The sequence below is a fragment of the Monodelphis domestica genome, chromosome 1 (genome assembly GCF_027887165.1).
Source record: "Monodelphis domestica isolate mMonDom1 chromosome 1, mMonDom1.pri, whole genome shotgun sequence".
NCBI lineage: Eukaryota > Metazoa > Chordata > Mammalia > Didelphimorphia > Didelphidae > Monodelphis > Monodelphis domestica.
The window spans coordinates 205591195-205609334 of NC_077227.1; the positions used below are offsets into that span (position 1 = coordinate 205591195).

The following is an 18140-nucleotide window of genomic DNA, read 5'->3' on the forward strand; positions in this document are numbered from 1 at the left end:
CTTAATGTCTATTAGTTATGTTGACATTCTCTACAGCTCTGTCAAATGGTTTATGGGAAATTCCTTGAATGAAGCATTGTCTTCTGCCCTGGTACAGGTTTCTCCATGACTGACCTGAATTTCCTTCTCACCTGCAGCTCTTAGAATTCTTAGCTTCCTTCAAGGATCAATTCTGGTGTTATGTCCTTGAGTGGGCAGTCTTTTCTTGCTAGTGAATAACTCTCTTCAAGTTATTTTGCATTTATTTATATGTATATATTTTGTAGCTCAATGGAATGCTCCTTTGTTACTCTTTATAAATCCCTAAAACCTTGCATGTAGTAGGAGCTTAATAACAAACTGAAAAAAATCAGTTCATAATGTAGTCTTGAGGAAGAACAAAGGGAAAAAACAAATTAACAGCTAATGACACATTAGAAGAATAGCAAGCAGAGGGCAGCTGGGTAGCTCAGAGGATTGAGAGCCAGGCCTAGAGAACCAATACACAGTATTGATTCCAAGATAGAAGGTAAAGGTTTAAAAAAAAAAAAGAATAGCAGACCACAAAAATTCTCTCCTCATAGCAGCCTTACAGACAATATTTTACTTCTCTTCATTGCACAGGCAAAGATCTATGGTTTGTGGAATATCATATCTGCTACTGGATATGGCTGATATGTTGATTTTTTTTCTTTCTTTTAAGAGTTTCAATACATGGAATAGCTTGCTGAATTAGAAAAATTGAAGGATATTTTTGGAATAAATGTCATAAAAACCAAAAGCATAAAAAAAATCATTAAAAAGGCACAAAAGTGGCAATATGCATAGTTTGTGTCCAATTAACAAATTGCTTGGTGGTTGGTATCATATTTGAATAACTAAAGATCATAACCAGATTGGAGAAACAATTAGTTGTGTTCTTAGATTAATTTCATTAATAATCTTCATAAAAACTTAAAAAATATGAAGTCCACAAAAAACTTAATTGTCCAACACAGCGTACCAAGTATGGACTTATCTTTGTTTCTGGATGCATTTTGCCTCTCTTTATAGCAAACTTCATAAGGTTCATAAAGAAAATTAGGCTAAGGGAACTCATATACCTTACCTCTGGCATAGCACAGAAATCAAGAGCTTTCTCACAGTAGAGTAGATTTTCTTGTTCCACTACCTGGCTTCAGTGAGGCCCTGGGTACACATTCATTTTCGCGTCTGTGCCACAGCAATGATTATTATTTAGATAAGAGGATCCCAAATTTTAGAGCTGGAAGGGGCCTTAGGTCACTGAATCTAACTCCTTCATTTTACAGATGAAGAAACTAAAAAGTTAAGTCTTTCCAATAGTCAGTCATCAAATGTCTAAGCAGAGATCTAAACATCATGTTATTTCTTGAGACATCTGAAAGTATTGATTTTTCTCAGTATATATACATAATATGTCCACTTGATACAAAAGAAAGTAAAATTGTTAAAAGATTTGGTTAAAGACTAAGAATTTATTTCACAGGGAATTGGCAGCAATGAATAATGAAACTGTAATTCTCCATGGGAGAAGCAAAGTGTTGGTAGCCCAAATCTATAAAATAAAACCATGAAATCAATCTACTTACCACCAAGTTATAGGCTCTAACTGTTTTATCAGCTGAACATGTATACAATAAGTTCCCAAAAATCTGAATAGCATTCACTGCAGCTTGATGTCCCTCAAAGTTTCCTTCAGTGGGTTCTTCATCATCTCCTGGTTCTGAAGAGATTTCTAGAAAACAAGGATGTATTTTTTAGTATTCATTTTCTTTTTTTAAATAGTTTTTATGATGTCTTCTATTTTTTTATATCATCATCAACTTATCTCCATGATCACCCACTTCCCAAAGGGCTAATCAATAACAAGTATTTTTTAAAGACAAAAAAGAGTGAGGGGAGATAAGTACAATTGATGAATGCAGTAAAAAGGTTTCAATATATGTGCAATGTGGAACACCTGTGGTCCTCCCACTTTCATGGAAGAGTGGCCTGGGATGACCACTCCTATCTTTTCATTCATATTATGCCTGATCTTCATTGTTTTGTTTAATTTTTTTTTGTGACTGCTCTTTCCAAGTACATTATTTTAGTTATATATTAGTTTTTTGGCTCTACTTGCTTCATTCTGCATCAGTTTACATAGGTCAGTGATGACAAATCTTTTAGGGATGGAGTATTGAGTTGCACACCCCCAGATCAAGTGCTGTGCCCATCCCACCATGTGCCATGACCCTCCCCTGCACCACATATTGGGTATGTCACACCCATCCCTTACCATACACAGAGGAGGAAGTACTCCCATTGGGCTGCTGGGTAGAAGGGCAGGGGAGGTGAAAAAATGTTGTCAGGTGGGGTGGTGGTGGTAGTGGCCATCTTTGGCACCTGTGCCATAGGTTCATCATCCCTGACATAGATTATCTCATTCTTCTTGGTACCCATCAACACAATCATTTCTTACAGCTTGGTAATATTTCATTATATTATTATATTAATATACCACAATTTGTATAGCCAATAAATGAGCATCCATAGAGCTTCTAATTCTTAGCAAACAGAAAAATATAAATATTTTGTAGTGTGAGTGAGGTCTTTCTTCTTATAACGGCTACACTGGGATATAAACCTAGTAATGTAATCTCTGGTTCAAAGGGGTACCAACATTTTATTCACTTTTTACCTGCATAATTCCAAACTACTTCACAAAATGATTATATCACTTCACAGCTCTACCAACAATGTGTGTTATAATTCTATAACCTCTCTGAAATTGACTTTTGCCATTTTTTGGTCATCTTTGCCAATTAGTCATGTCTAATATGAAAATCCAGGGTTGTTCTGATTTCTTATTGTTATGGTTTAGAGTATTCTTTCATGTGGTTGCAAATTCTTATGAGAAATGTTTGTTCATATCTTTAGCAATTATTTATATTTTTTGGATACCAAAACCTTATCTGAGAAATCTGATCTTTTGCTTCTTCTCTTATCCTAAATGCACTTAATTTATCTATGTGCAGAAGCTTTCATGTAATCAAAGTTTATTCTATATTTTGTTCTTGCTTCTAATCTCTTTTAATTTTCTGTTCTAGTAACAACTCTTAAGACAGAAGGGCAAGAGCTAGGCAAACAAGGTTAAGTGATTTTATTTGTCCAGAGTCCCACATCTTCTCTGTCTCTTCTTTGGTTAAAAATATATCTTCTATCCATAGCCATGAAATATAGCATATGACCCAATTCTCTTCTAGTTTTTTAAAATCACTAGATCTTTAATATTAAGACCACATATACATTGGGAATAGATTCTGGAATTTGGTAAAAGGTAAGGTGCTGGTCAAAGCCTAACTTTTACCAGAATGCTTTCCAGTTTTCCAACTAGTTACTTTTTCCTAGAAAATCTATTTTTTCCCCCAAGTGATTTGTTTTTTCCATTTTTTCAAAAATTGGGCTATTGAGTTTTATTGCTTCCAACTCTCCTTTGCCTAGGCTGTTTTAATTATCTATTTTTAAACCAAGATTAGTTTTGATTACTAATGCTTTTTTTTTAAACCTCTGCCTTGTCTTAGAATGAGTATTAAGTATTGTTTCCAAGGCAGAAAAGAAGAGAATCAACTGGGATTAAGTGACTTGCTAAGGGACACAAAGCTAAGAAGTGTCTGAGGCCAGATATGAGGATGCTTTAGTTTTTAATATAATGACAGATTGTTTTCCTAACGTTGAAACATACTTTCATCCCTGGTATAAATCCAAGTTGGTCATCTTTTGGATAAATTGCTGAAGTCTTGTTTGACAGGATTTTGTTTAAAATGAGTCAATATTGGGGGCAGTTGGGTGGCTCAGTGGATTGAGAACCAGGCCTAGAATCAAATCTGTCCTAGCTACTTCTGAGCTGTGTGACCCTGGACAAGTTACTTAACCCCCACTGCCTAGTTTTTACTACTCTTCTGCCTTGGAACCAATACATAGTATTGATTCTATGGTGGTAGGTAAGGTTTGTTTGTTTTTAATTAAAATTAAAAATACAATGAATCAACATTCATGAATGACATTAGCCTATAGTTTTTCTTTTGTGATTTATTCTCCGTTATTAGGATTATCATTTGTTTGATAAAAGGATCCCACTAGGGTGCTTTCTCTAATCTTTAGAATAATTTTTTGATGTACAGGTACTAACTATTCTTTACAAGTTTGACAGAATTCTCCTTTGGTCCATCTGGACCAGAAGTGTTTTTCTTTGGTAATTCCTTTACAGCTCGTTCAAGTTCCTTTTCAGAGATTAGGTAATTTAAGACACCTATCTGGTGTTCTGATAGTTTCAGTATTTTATATTTCTGAAGGTACATCTTTATTTTTCTTTTTTTTAAAACCCTTACTTTCTGCCTTAGAATTAATCCTGTGTGTTGACTCCAAGGAAGAAGAGTGGTAACAGCTAGGCAATGAGGTTTGTTAAGTGACTTGTCCAGGGACACATAGCTAGGAAGTGTCTGAGGCCAGATTTGAACCTAGGACTTCTCGTCTCTAGGCCTGGCTCTCCATCCACTGAGTCACCCAGCTGCCCCTACATCTTTATTTCATAAGGATGTATTTTCAATTATAAGAATGTCTGTCTAGGTCTAACAATAGCCACAATAAATAAACTATCATATACCTAACCATATCACCATTGACAAATTATAGAATTACTCAAAAATACTTGAATGACAATTATTTAAAAGTATAATAACTAAAATTAAATTATGATAGTTAAAATTAAATTATGAGGCTGTTAGTAGCTTGATTACATCAAAGTAGAGACAGTAATGAGAGGGAAATGTAGGAAAAAGGTAAGGAGTTGCCTAGACTACCACCCTATGTGCCGTTCCACTGGAATGAAACTCACCACCAACACGGTTCCAAACCACAGCCAGAAGTCCGCAAGAGTCTCTTTAACAAGTCATAAAAAGTGATGTGATTTATAAAAATGATCTTACCAATATACCCATTTACCTATATTCTCATGAGACTCAAAATGTACCTATGAAATTGGTACACTTTACAGAAAAGGAAACTGAGTTCAGAAAGATTAGCTGACTTTGCCATGATCCCAAAGCAATAAATGTTAAGTGGCAATCAAATCAAGATCTCTCCAGACTTCAAGAGTTAAGAAATGTGTTCCTCCCCTGGGTCTCAGCTTTCTCTGAATGGTAATCTTAAAATGCAAATATTCCTAGAAAGAACACAATTGTGAGTCACTAACATCTTGAACACTTCAATGTGAATTAGTTTACAAAAAAAGAAAATCTAGAAGACAAAGACATACTTTACCTACTTTAAATTTTACCTACTACTACTTTGGTCAGAAAGAGTAGGCTCTATTCTAGAAGGACCAGTGTAACACAATCTTCTGCATGGACCCATATATATGTAATACTATTTTCTGGTTAATCAAATTAAATACCTGAAGAATTCTTTGACCCCTTTATCGAGGAGATGGAAGTCTGAGTTTCGGCCACACTACAACAAAAAGCAGACACATCAGCATTATTAACAGGCAAAGTTAGGTAAATTAATAATAATAAATTATAACATAATAATAAAATAATGAATTAATAAGCAAAGTAGCAAAAATAAAAGTCTTCTTTTAACTGAAGAAAGGCATTTAAAATAGTAAGCTATGGTGGCCAAATCAGCATCCCAGACCCACCAAATGTCTGCCTTAACTAAAACTCTATTTAATGTATAATTTAGTATTTTTAAAAATGGAACCTCAAACAGAAAACAAGAGCTATTTCATGTAATTCTAAAATGTTATTTTTCTCCATATAGTTCTCTTTCTCAAATTTGAAAATAAATCTCTATCCTATGGCCGACTATCCTTTGTAATTTTAGCTGTTCTCTTATTAATTTGTCAGGACAAAAATAACATGCAACAAGCTAGGAAGGATATTTGTTCTTTTGATAACTTGGGAGTACCAATGGAGAACAAGCCAATTAGGCACTAGGTTATCACTTGTTCTTGCCTCGTGACCATACACACACACACACACACACACACACACACACACACAACATCCCCCTTACACTTCAGTGTGTGTATAGATATATAGAGATCTAGGTAAATGATAATTCAAAAGAAAAAGAAAATTTAGTGAAAACCATCCTGCTTAGCTAAAATGTTATTACCTTCTAGGGATGCCATCCTTATAATGTGTTCCAATTTCACTGGTAGAGCTTACTTCATCACACCCAGAACGAGATGCTTCCAGCAGGGATTGATCCGTAGAGTTCCAGGTATCATCCTTACATGGACTATCCGGCTTCTCCTCACCAGACTCGGATGACTCAATGGCTACCACTTCGAACTGAGGGTTAGGGATCTCAAGGACTTCCAAGGAAGAGTCACTGTCAGGCTCATCTCTATTTCTATCTTGTTCCTGACCAGTTTTCCCATCTTCCTGTCCCAAGGATGTGGATGTTGTAACTTTTCCTCCCTTAGTCATCTTTCCAGCTTTGACTTTCCTTACAGGTTTGGCCGTGAAGACATCTTGCTCTGTATCACTATTCTCTGGCACATGCGTCGCTCGCAGTGTTTTCTTTTTCCTGAGCTTCTTTTTTTTCTTGTTTCCTTTGTTTTCAACTGAAGTCAGAGTAGATTCTGCTGGCTGTTCAACCAACAGTGGATGCCCCTTTTCCAAAGGGGTATGTGAAGGAAAGGTCAGGCTCAAAAAAGAGCTGCTACAGGGCTCACCAATGGTGCTACTTTTGGTTGACACCTCCCCCTCTTTCTTTATAATAAGAGGACCAATTAATTGAGATTGTTCTACTCTTCTGGTACCACCTTGTTCCAAGGATGACTTCATTTCTTGGCTTGCATGTTGGAAACTCTCTGTTAAGTGGGACAAGGACAGCGTCCCAGCGATGATTGGGTACAATGAATAGTTGCCACTGATCTCTCCTAAAGAAGGGAAGGCAGAATTACTGTATTTTCTTTGTATCAATTTAGAAACAAAAATCTAATTTATCTAATATATTGGATAATTGGTGTCACTTTTATATGGAAAAAAGCTTAACTGTTATAGGTAATCTGTATCTCAAAGACAACAAATTACAGCTTTCTAGTCTAAACCAGTTTCTGTCTACTGGAGGACATAGGTTTCTGATATATATTTTCATTAAAAATAGCTTAGAAACTCCATCTTTTAAAATTAATTCTACAATGTATTGTTAGGTTATCAACTTCCAACTTAAATTTACTTACCAATAAAAACCCCAACAAATATTACATCAGATACTAATACTTAAAATGATCATTATATTCTCCTACACAATTAAAATGACTGACTTTTCACTCTTTTGATTAGGAAAGCAGACTGTTCCTTAATTCTTAATTATCGGCATCATTCTGACTATTCCAAAGTCTCAACAGGAATTTTCAAAGACTTCGTAGCTATTTTTAAAACGTTCAATCAAGAATTATTTGGCTTTGTTTCTAGTTAGCGGGCTGTATCAGAAAAGCATAAGCAAAGTTTACAGCCATGACAGCCCTAGGAGGCAAGGGTTTACTTACAACTAGGGATGACAGTCCTTAAATCATCTAGTCCAGGCCCCTCACTTTACAAATAAGCAGAGCACTCAAGTGATTTGTACAAAGTCACACATAGAGTAAGAAGCATATCCTAACTTTGAACTCAAGGTACAGACTTCTTTCTACAGCACCATATTTAATCTGACTAGTTGGTCCAAAGTGGGTAAATAGGAACAATGGAAAGATCTGGAGATGTAGCATAAGAAGGCAGGGCTGAGAGTACCTATGATACCCAATTGATTTTCTACTTCAGGAAAGCAGCTCCTATTTAGTACTGACTGTTATACTTCTTGATGGAATACTTGGAAGGGATATAAGTTAGAAACTAAGAAAGTTCTACCTGGAATTAAAAGCAGGATCAGCAAAACTATAAATATAAGATCATCTACAATTTCCAACTTGGGATGGGGGGGAGGGAGGAGAGAATCCCTCAAATTCCACCATATTGTCGTTTAGTCCTTTACTACCTGACAGATTCCTTTCCTACATCAATAATAATCAAATCATTCACAATTGGGCAAAGAGCTAGCAGCCTGAAAGAGATTATTTGCAACCTCAAGGAGGAGAATCTGAATTGCAAAATCAGATAATAATTGTCAAATATTGCTTCTACAAGTTAATTGGGGGGAAAATTTAAGTTAAAAATAAAAGGAGGTTTTAAAAGCCAGAAGATTGAGAAGGGACAGAAAAACATTAAGACAAAGTCAATCTGCCAAGGATTAGAAAGCAGATGTCATTAAAATCTACATCCAAATTCATTTGGTTAAGTAAAACTCAGGGGAAAATATTTATTCTAACTCCAATTCTCAGGAGCACAATATCATTGTCATGCATCTCAGCCCCCACTCTCTTCCTTTTGCATATGTATGCCTGGTCCATTCAGTCAGGGTCAAGTCATTAAAGCTAAACTTCTCATGCAAAAACTTACCTGTTTAACTTCAGTTTTTTGATGAAGTCCTTAGCCCATTTGTCCAAACTGGTTAGTATAAATACTTTAGTATGCTCAACAAATATAAAAATCCCATTTTCAAGGAAGGTCTCATATTAGGGTGAGTTGTTAAGTTAGTCTGTTAGGCTGTGTGATCAACCAAACTAAAAGATGCTAAGCTCATGAGACTTTTGGAACGCATGTAGGAAAAATCACAAAGGAGGTTTTATTTCAGTTCCAATAGAGTAAATGTAGACATATCAAAAAAGGTGCAGGCAGATGCAGGGTTTACTAGTTGGGGCCATCTTCAACTTGAATCTTCCCCCTCTTGGTATACTGATTTATAACTTATATAGATAAATTTGATGGGAGTTGATTCTTATAATTAACAGTCACTTAGACTATTATGAAGTTTATTATGAAGTTATAGTTTCAAGAGATAAAACTGAGGATTCTGGAGAGTTGTCACTTTGATCTTAGAATACTCAGCTTAAGAAATTCTATTTTCTTGGTACATTAAGAAATTAATTTTTTGTGTTCTCAGTAATTTAGTATTGATGACGAATAAAAAGATCCAAGCTTTGGGGACAAGAATTCTCTAACAAAAACTGCTTAGACAAGAGTATGTTGGAAACTTAAGTATAAACCAATTATCTCACACTGTACAGTAACATGAGGTCCAAATGGGAAACATGGGGGGGGGGGGGGGTGACAACTAAATTAAGGGTACATGGAACAATTTAACTGAGGTCTATGGATACGGAAGATTTTGTGACCAGATAAGAGAATATTACAGGATGTAAAATGGATAATTTTGATTATGTTAAAGTTTTACACAAACAAAACCAATGCAACCAAGATGAGAAGAAAAGCAGGAAAGCTGAAGGAAAAAAATTTTTATATTCAGTATTTCTGATAAAGGCCCCATTTCTCATATATGTAAAGAACTGAGTCAAATGTATAATACAAGTCATTCCCCAACTGACAAATAGCCAAAGGATATGTACAGGCAGTAATCAAAGCTATCTTATAAATCACATAAAAAATGTTCTAAATCACTCTAAATTAGAGAAATGCAAATCAAAAAAACTCAGATACCACTTTACGCCCATCATATTGGCTAATATGACAGAAAAGGGAAATGATAAATATTGGGAGGGGATGTGGGAAAATCGATATATTCTTTGACCCAGCGATACCACTACTAGGTTTGTACCTCTAAAGAGATTTTTTAAAAAGGGGAAAGGACCTATTTGTACAAAAATATTTATAATAGTCCTTTTTGTGGAGGCAAAGAACTGGAAAGCGAGAGGATATCCATCAATTGAGGAGACTGAACAAGTTGTGATGTAGGGTTGCAATAGAATACCCATTGTACTATAAGAAATGATGAACAGGATGATTTCAGAAAAACCTGGAAAGACATACATGAACTTGTGCAGAGTGAAGTGAGCAGTACCAGGAGAACATCATACCCATTAATAGCAATATAGCAATGACCCATGACAATCCTAAAGGACTTATGAAAAAAATGCCATTCACCTCCAGAGAAAAAACTAATGCAAAGCATACTATATTTCATTCTCTTTTGTTTTCTTTTTCTGTTTTCTTCCACGAAAGGACTAATATAGGAAAATGTTTTACATGATTGTTCATGTAAAAGCTATATAAGATTAATTGCTCTTTCAAGGAGAAAATGTGGAAGTAAAATTGTTTTTAAAGAACATTAAAAATTGTCTTTATATTTGAGGGAAAAAATCATTAAAAATTAATTTACTCTGCTATTCCTTGGTATATTCTTTTTACCATATTTCTAAACTCCCAGATTGATTCTTTAGTCCATTTTGACTTCAATTGAGTAGCTAATATAAAATTATTCCAGAGGGGAATTTGAGATAGGTCACTCTACAATCCCTAGATTTAAATCATAGTATATTAAATGTGGGAATTTCCTAATATTCCTCAAATCCTTAACTCTGTGACTTATACACACATTCTGGCTCAATGGTAATTTCAGAAGCCCTAGAATACTGGACACAGCATTTTCCTCCTTGCCAAAAATAGTCCTTCTGAGATTAAAATGTCACCAAGAATAAGGAAAAGTTTTAAATAGCAAGAGCCAAAGCAGTTTTAGTCTCAATAAATTAAGACTATGGAAACTATAAAGGAAAATATCCTTGTCAGTATAATCTTAAAGTCTCCTATAACTGGTTTTGGAGCAATTAGGAAAAATTGAAATAGGCAATTTGAGTGAGTGAAGTGTGTGAACAGGAAGGTCTGGCACCGGGTCTCTGATTTACAAGTGAAAAGGTCCTTTAAAGGCCATTTAGTCTTTCACAACATAAGAAATTTGTATTGCATTGACAGCACTAGAATAACCTGTATCAGATTATTTACTTCCAGGGGAGGGAGGGAAGAGAATTTGTATTGCAAAAGGTCAGATTGTTTCTGCATACAATTTAAAAAAATAAAAGGAATACCAAGTGGGGAAAAAAGGTCATTTAGTCAAAGTGCAAACAGCTAAGAATTTTGCCCAAGGACACAAGGAAGCAAATGTCAGTTAGGGTTTAAGTCCTCTAACTACAAATTCAGATTTTTCCACAATAACCTAGTTGGGTTTTTTTTTTTGGTAATTCTATTTGCAACCCTGTTCATTTGAAGCAATATGGTTTTAATAATAATAAATCTTGTTTGCAAAGACATTAACAGAAAAATTAGTTATAACAATGTCCTAAAGAGAAAGAATCAGTGATGTGTTTAAAAAAAGAAGGTATCTTCCCCAAAAATGGAAAAACAAATTAGCAAAGAGAGCTGGTCAACTCGGGGAGGGAAGAGGGGAGACAAGAAGAACCATATAAGTTTGGAGAATTTATGTGTAAATTTATCAGAATACAATTAAGATAAAAAAAAAAAGTTCTGGCTGAGTCATTTTAAATGGTAACCAAAGTAAATGAAATCCTTTCCCAAATTTAAGAGAAAGTGGGGGGGGGGGGGGGAGAGACACAAAGCATAGCCTTTGGGGTATACTTATCAAAATAATTGAGTAATTAACTAAGAATAAACAAGAGGATCACCAGAAGAGGAAGCAGATCTGGAAAAAAAAAGTAGATGAAACAAAGGCCAGTGGTGATAGAAGCAGAAGTAACTTTAGAAACTCAAACCAGAGATATTATCAGAACCAGTAAACTGGTCAGAAAGAGATTAGAGTAATCCCAGTGCTAGCCCTAGACTCAGGACCAGATGCTGTTTGGCAACACCACTGCCTATATCCGCTTTCTGGTTACCCATAAAGGATGGAGAGGAGTACTTTCAGGTAAGAAAGAGTGGTAAACCTGAGAGGCAAAAAACACTGCAGTCTAAACACTGCAGTAGGAAAGGACTAAGTATATCCTTTCTGGTCCCAAGATATGAGAGGAGTCCTGAGGAACAGTATTCTACTGCAATCCCATTTGCAGTAAATCCCTACTGCCAGGTTAAGGACCAGAATGCAGGCCAAAAGTGCAGTGACCACACGGCTCCCCCACCACACCACCTTTGAAACAGGGAACACTTCACATCTAAAAACAACAATGGAAGAAAGCTTGAAGCTTGAAAGCACATGTTTTCCTTTTCCCAATGCAGAGAAAAACTAGGTTATTGTGGAAAAATTCGAATTTGAAATTAAGAGGACTTGTGTTCAAATCCTAACTGACATTAAACATCAAATTTGAAACCAAGAAATAGGGTGGAAAATGCAAACACAAAAAATACCTGACCACAAAGAGCTGCTATGGTGACCAGAAAGATGTCAAAACAAACTCAGAACAACAGCTACAAGCAAGATTTACAAGAAAAATAATTATTAATTGGATATAAGCCCAACAAGAATTCCTGGAAGAATTTTAAAAATTATTTTCAACATCAAGTAAGAGTGACAGAGGAAAGAATAAGTGAAAAAACAAAAGCAAAGAAAGAAAATTATGAAAAGACAATAGCTTGATAAAAAGCAGCACAAAAAAATTAAAAAGAAAAAAACAGAATTGGCTAAATGGAAAACATTTACAACTTCCAATAGAAAAGAATTCTGTAAAAATCAGAATTAGGCAAATAGAAGGAGCTAATAACTAGAACACATCAAGAAACAATAGCAAAAAAAATTAAAAACAGAAGAAATGTGAAATATTTCATTGGAAAAACAACCAAAGCAGCTATGAAACCATAGCACATTAAATGCTAGAATTAGATTGAGGAAGACAGGAATTCAAATTCTGAAGATACCTAGCTATATTACTCTTGGCAAGTCACTTAAACTTGGGGTAGCTAGAAGGCTCAGTAGATATAGCCAGAACATAGACAGAAAATCCTGGGTTCAAAACTAGTTTCAGATACTTCCTAACTCTGTGACCCTGGACAAGTCAATTAGCCTAAATTGCATAATCCTTACTACTCTTCTACCTTGGAATCAATAGATATTGATTCTAAGAAAGAAAAGTAAGAGGTTTTTTGCTTTTAAAGAAAAACAACTGACCTGACAAAAAGATGGGAGAGATATTTCTTAAATAACTGGATCACCCTGAAAAGCTGTGATCAGAACAAGAGCCTAGACATTATACCTCTAGAAATTATAAAGGAAAACTGTCCCAGAAGGTAAAACAGAAATTAAAAGAATCTACCAATCATCTCCTAAGAAATTGCAAAATGGAAATTCCCAGAAATACTGTAGCCCAATTCAAACACTTCCAGGTCAAGGAGAATATTTCTAAGCACCAAGAAAGAAACTAGTCAAACACTATAAAGCCACAGACAGGATCAACTACTACTACATTAAGAGTGGAGGGCTTAAACTATGACATACTAGTAAGCAAAAAGAGAACTGAGATTACAATCAAAAATAACCTACCCAGCTAAAAAATACATCCTTCAAGAAGATAATGGATATTTAATGAAATAGAAGCATTTCTGATGAGACCAAAACTGAATAGAAAATGTTACTTTTCTATATAGGAAGAAGATATATGAATATTTTAAGAACTTTATCATTGCCAGGGCAGATAGGAAGAGTCTGCATAGAAAGAGGGATATCCTGGGAGAAGAGTAAGGGAGAAGAATTGAGAAAATTATCTCATATAAAAGAGGCACGCAAAAAAGAGCTTTTACATTAATTTTACATTACATAGAAATGGGATGGGAAATAGGCAAAGACTAGCCTATACTTACATCTAAATTGGTTCAAAAATGGAAAATATATATACACACTCAACTGTAATAGATATCTACCTTATCCTATCCAACAGGGAAGCAGGAAAGGGAGAGATTAAGAAAAAAGGGGAGGGGGGAGGGGCTGGGCAGCTGAGTGGATTGAGAGCCAGGCCTAGAGAAGGAAGGTCCTAGGTTCAAATTTGACCTCAGACACTTCCCAGCTGTATGACCCTGGGCAAGTCACTGGACCCCCATTGTCTAGTACTTACTACTCTTCTGCCTTGGAACCAATACACAGGATTGATTCCAAGACAGAACGTAAGTGTTTAAAAAAAAAAGGCCAGGGACTGTAACAAAAACAGATAAAAGAAGAAGGGAGTCAAAAGCAAAATAGATTTTAAAGGAAGGACAAGATAAAAAGAGGATAAATAGAAGGAAATGGGATTCTGAGAAATATAATACCATAAGTGTAAATGTGACTGGGATGAACTCACCCATAAAACAGGAGAGAGCAGAATGAATTAGAAACCAGAATCCAATATGTTGTTTACAAGAGATACACGTGAAAAAGAAAGACACTGAAGTTAAAATAAACAAAAGCAAAACTAGATGCAATTAAAAGATAAGCAGGGAAACTAAATTATACCTTTGTAAAAGAAATCACAATGAAGTAATACGAATACTAAACATATATATGCACCAAATGACATAGCATCTAAATTCTTCAATAAAAAATTAAATTACAGGAGGAAATAGAAAGTAAAACTGTACAAGTGGAGGGACCTTAACTTTCCTCTCTCAAAACTAGATAAACCTAACAAAAAATAAACAAGACAGAAGTCAAGGAGAATAGTGTCTTAGAAAAGTTAGATACCTTTAAACCCCCTAGAGAAAACTGAATGGGAATAGAAGGAATATTCGATTTCCTTAGTTGTATATATCATCTAAACAAAACAAAACAAACAAAAAAAGAGCACATATTAGGGTATACAAATCTTATCATCAAAATCAGAAAAGCAGAAATATTAAATGAACCCTTCTCAGCCCATAATGCAATAAAAATTTTATTTAATAAAGGGTCATAGACACATAGATTAAAAGCTTATTGGAAACTAAATTATTTCATTCTAAAGAATGAATGGGGTCTAATTTCATTAAAGAGAATGAGACAATATTCCAAAATTTGTGGAATGCAGCCTAAGCTGTACTACGAGGAAAATTTATCTCACTAAATGTTTACATCAATAAAAGAGCAAAAGAAAAGAAAGATGAATTAGACATGGTACTAAAAAAAAAACACAACTCCAATTAAATATGAAAATAGAAATCCTGGAAATCAAAGGAGATGAATAAAACTGAATGTTTAAAAAAAAATCAAACTAATGAATAAAACTAGGAGCTGGTTTTGTTTTTTTAAAAATTCATCAACTAGTTAATTTGACCAAAAACAGAAAATCAAATTACTAGTATAAAAAATTAAAAAGATGAAAGGACCACCAATGATGAAATCAAAGCAATTACTAGAAATCCTTTTTCCTAATTATATATGCTAGCAAAATTGAAAATCTAAATAAAATGGATAGACATTTACAAAAATATAAACTTCCCACATTAACAGAAGAAACGAAATAATTAAATAACACTATCTTAGAAAAAGAAATTGAACAACCCAACAATGAGCTTACTAAGAAAAAATCCCCAGGACTACATGGAATCACAAAGTGAATTCTACCTAACATTTAAGAAATGATTAATTCCAAAACTATATAAACTATTTAAAAATAAAGAGTCCTAGCAAATTCCCTTTATGACATAAATATTATTTTGATACCTAAGCCAGGAAGAGCAAAAACAAAAGAAAATATAGGCCAAATTTCATAATGAATATCAATGCAAAAATTAAAAAAAATAAGATACTAGAAAAGAAATTACAGCACTATATCACAAAGATCATACATTATAATCAGGTGAGATTTACACCAAGAATGCAAAGCTATAGTTTAATTGTAGGAAAACTATCAGCATAATTGACCATATCAATAACTAATAATAAAAATTATGATTATGTCAAAAGATACAGAAAAGGCCTTTCTTTGACTGCATTAAAAAATCTATTCCTATTGAAAGCATAGGAATCAATGGAGGCTTTTGTGAAGATTAAATTTAACCCTCCCCTGATTATAACAATGAAAATACTTAGCTCTCCAGATTGTGAAGATTAAATTGTAATCCTTGTGTATTTTTTAGATTTAATAACCATAAGTGCAAATACGGTACTTAAAAAGTTAAGTATGAAGATCCACCCATTTTTAGATTTAATCTTCACACTTTCTTAAAATGTAAAGTGGTGAGGGCAGCTGGGTAGCTCATTGGATTAAGAGCCAAGTCTAGAGACCAGAGGTCCTGGGTTCAAATCTGACCTCAGACACTTCCCAGCTGTGTGACCTTGGGCAAGTCACTGGGGGTTAACCATTGCCTAGCCCTTACCACTCTTCTGCCTTGGAACCAATACACAATATTGATTCCAAGATGGAAGGTAAGGGTTTAAAAAAAAAAAGTAAAGTAGTATCTTTCAAAAACCAAGGGTAAACATTATCTATAATGGTGATAAAACTTGAAGCATTCCCAATAAGGTTAGGAGTGACTTTAAGGATGTTCATTACCACCACTAATGTTCAATACTGTACTAGAAATGCTAGCTATAAATTTCTTTTAATGAATAGATATAAGCAATGACAATACAAATCCACTATTCTTTGATATATTTAATATGATGATATACTAAGAGAACCCTAAAGGACCAACTAAAAGACTAGTTGAAACAATTAACAACTTCAGTAAGTAGTAGGACACGAAATACCACATATATATATCATCAGTATTTTTCTTCTCCCCCCCAAGTCCTTACCTTCTATCTTAGAATCAATATGCATTGGTTCCAGGAAAGAAGAGTTAAGGCTATATAACAGAGATTCAGTGGTTTACCCAGTCACACACCTAGGAAGTATATAAGATAAAATTTGAAACTAGGCCCTCCCATCTCTAGGCTTGGCTCTCAATCCACTGAGCCATGCAGCTGGGGGCGGGGGGGGGGGGGGGGTCCCTAAGGAAAGCAGCTTAAAGAGTTCAAGATTTCAAACTATATTACAAAGAAGTAATCATCAAAACAATCTGGTACTGGCTAAGGAATAGAGGATTGGATCAGTGGAACAGATTAGATACACATTATATAGTAGTAAATGGCCACAGTAACACAAAGAGTCAAGTTTTCTGGGAAAAAACAACACCTGACAAGAATTGCTGGGAAAGCTGAAAACAGTTTTGGTAGAAAACAGGCTTACACCAACATCTCACACTGTATCAAAGTAAAGTTAAAATAGATAAATGACTTGGACATCAAGTATCATTTTTAAATTAGGGGAATACTGAAAAATGTAATATTCAAAATTAGAGATAAAAGTTTATATCCAAAACAAAAATAGGGGTGATTACTTCAAGTAAAAGAGATAACACTCCAGTATCTTTGCCAACAAAATTGCAAACAGTGATGACTAAAACAAATAAACAACAAAACACAAACATGGAACTGAGCCAGATTTACAAATATATCATTTCCTAGTTGATAATTGGTTTGATATGAGCAGGCGGTTTTCAGAAGAAATTTAAGTTGTCAAGTCACGCTAAAAAAATGCTTTAAATCACTATTAGAGAAATATAAAACAACTCTTGGGATACAACTCACCTATCAGATTCTTTACATGACAGATAGAAATGACAAATGTTGAAGGGGATGTGGAAAAATTGTAACATTAACATACTATTGGTAAAATTGTGAACTAGTCTAATTCTGGAGAACAATTTGGAACTATTCCCAAAGGATCATATAAAACTATCTACATATACCCTTTTTATGCAACTATACCATTACTAGATCTTTAAACCAAGTTCAAAAAATGGAAAAAAAGGACTTGTACAAAAATGTGTACAACAGCTCTTTTTATGGTGGCAAAGAATTGGAAATTGAGGAGATTCCCATTACTGGCGAATCACTCATCATCAAGTTCTAATACAGCATATGATTGTGATGGAAGACTATTGCACTTTAACAAATGAAGAGTAAGATTGTTTCACAAATACCTGGGAAGATCTCCATGAATTCATTTAAAATTATGTGACCAGAACCAGAAGAACATCGTACCCGGTAATAGCAATACTGCAAGGATGATCAACTATGAAAACTTAGCTACTCTGATCAAGACAATTCCAAAGGACCCACAATGAAAATGCTATCTACCTCCAGACAGAATTGATGAATTCTGGATGCAGGTTAAAGCATCCATTTCTAAATTTTATTTTTGTTTTATCTTGTGTTTTCTTTTGCAACACCATTAACATGGAAATATGTTTTGCATGACTTCACATGTGTAAAATCTAAATAAAGTTTCTTCTCTTTTCAAGAAAGGAGAAACAGCA

General features: G+C 34.4%; 1 protein-coding gene across 2 annotated transcripts in view; it reads right to left on the reverse strand.

Annotated features, from left to right (window-relative positions):
• The window catches only part of ZNF106 (zinc finger protein 106), an 82378-nt gene that overhangs the window by 23272 nt on the left and 40966 nt on the right, over window positions 1–18140 (reverse strand). For both annotated transcript variants that reach the window (XM_007472421.3, XM_001362383.4), the window contains 3 exons: window positions 6160–6931; window positions 5435–5490; window positions 1590–1735 (listed from right to left, as the gene is read on the reverse strand). In XM_007472421.3, the coding sequence (XP_007472483.3) occupies window positions 1590–1735; window positions 5435–5490; window positions 6160–6931 (974 nt within the window). The remainder of the gene's footprint in view (window positions 1–1589; window positions 1736–5434; window positions 5491–6159; window positions 6932–18140) is intronic.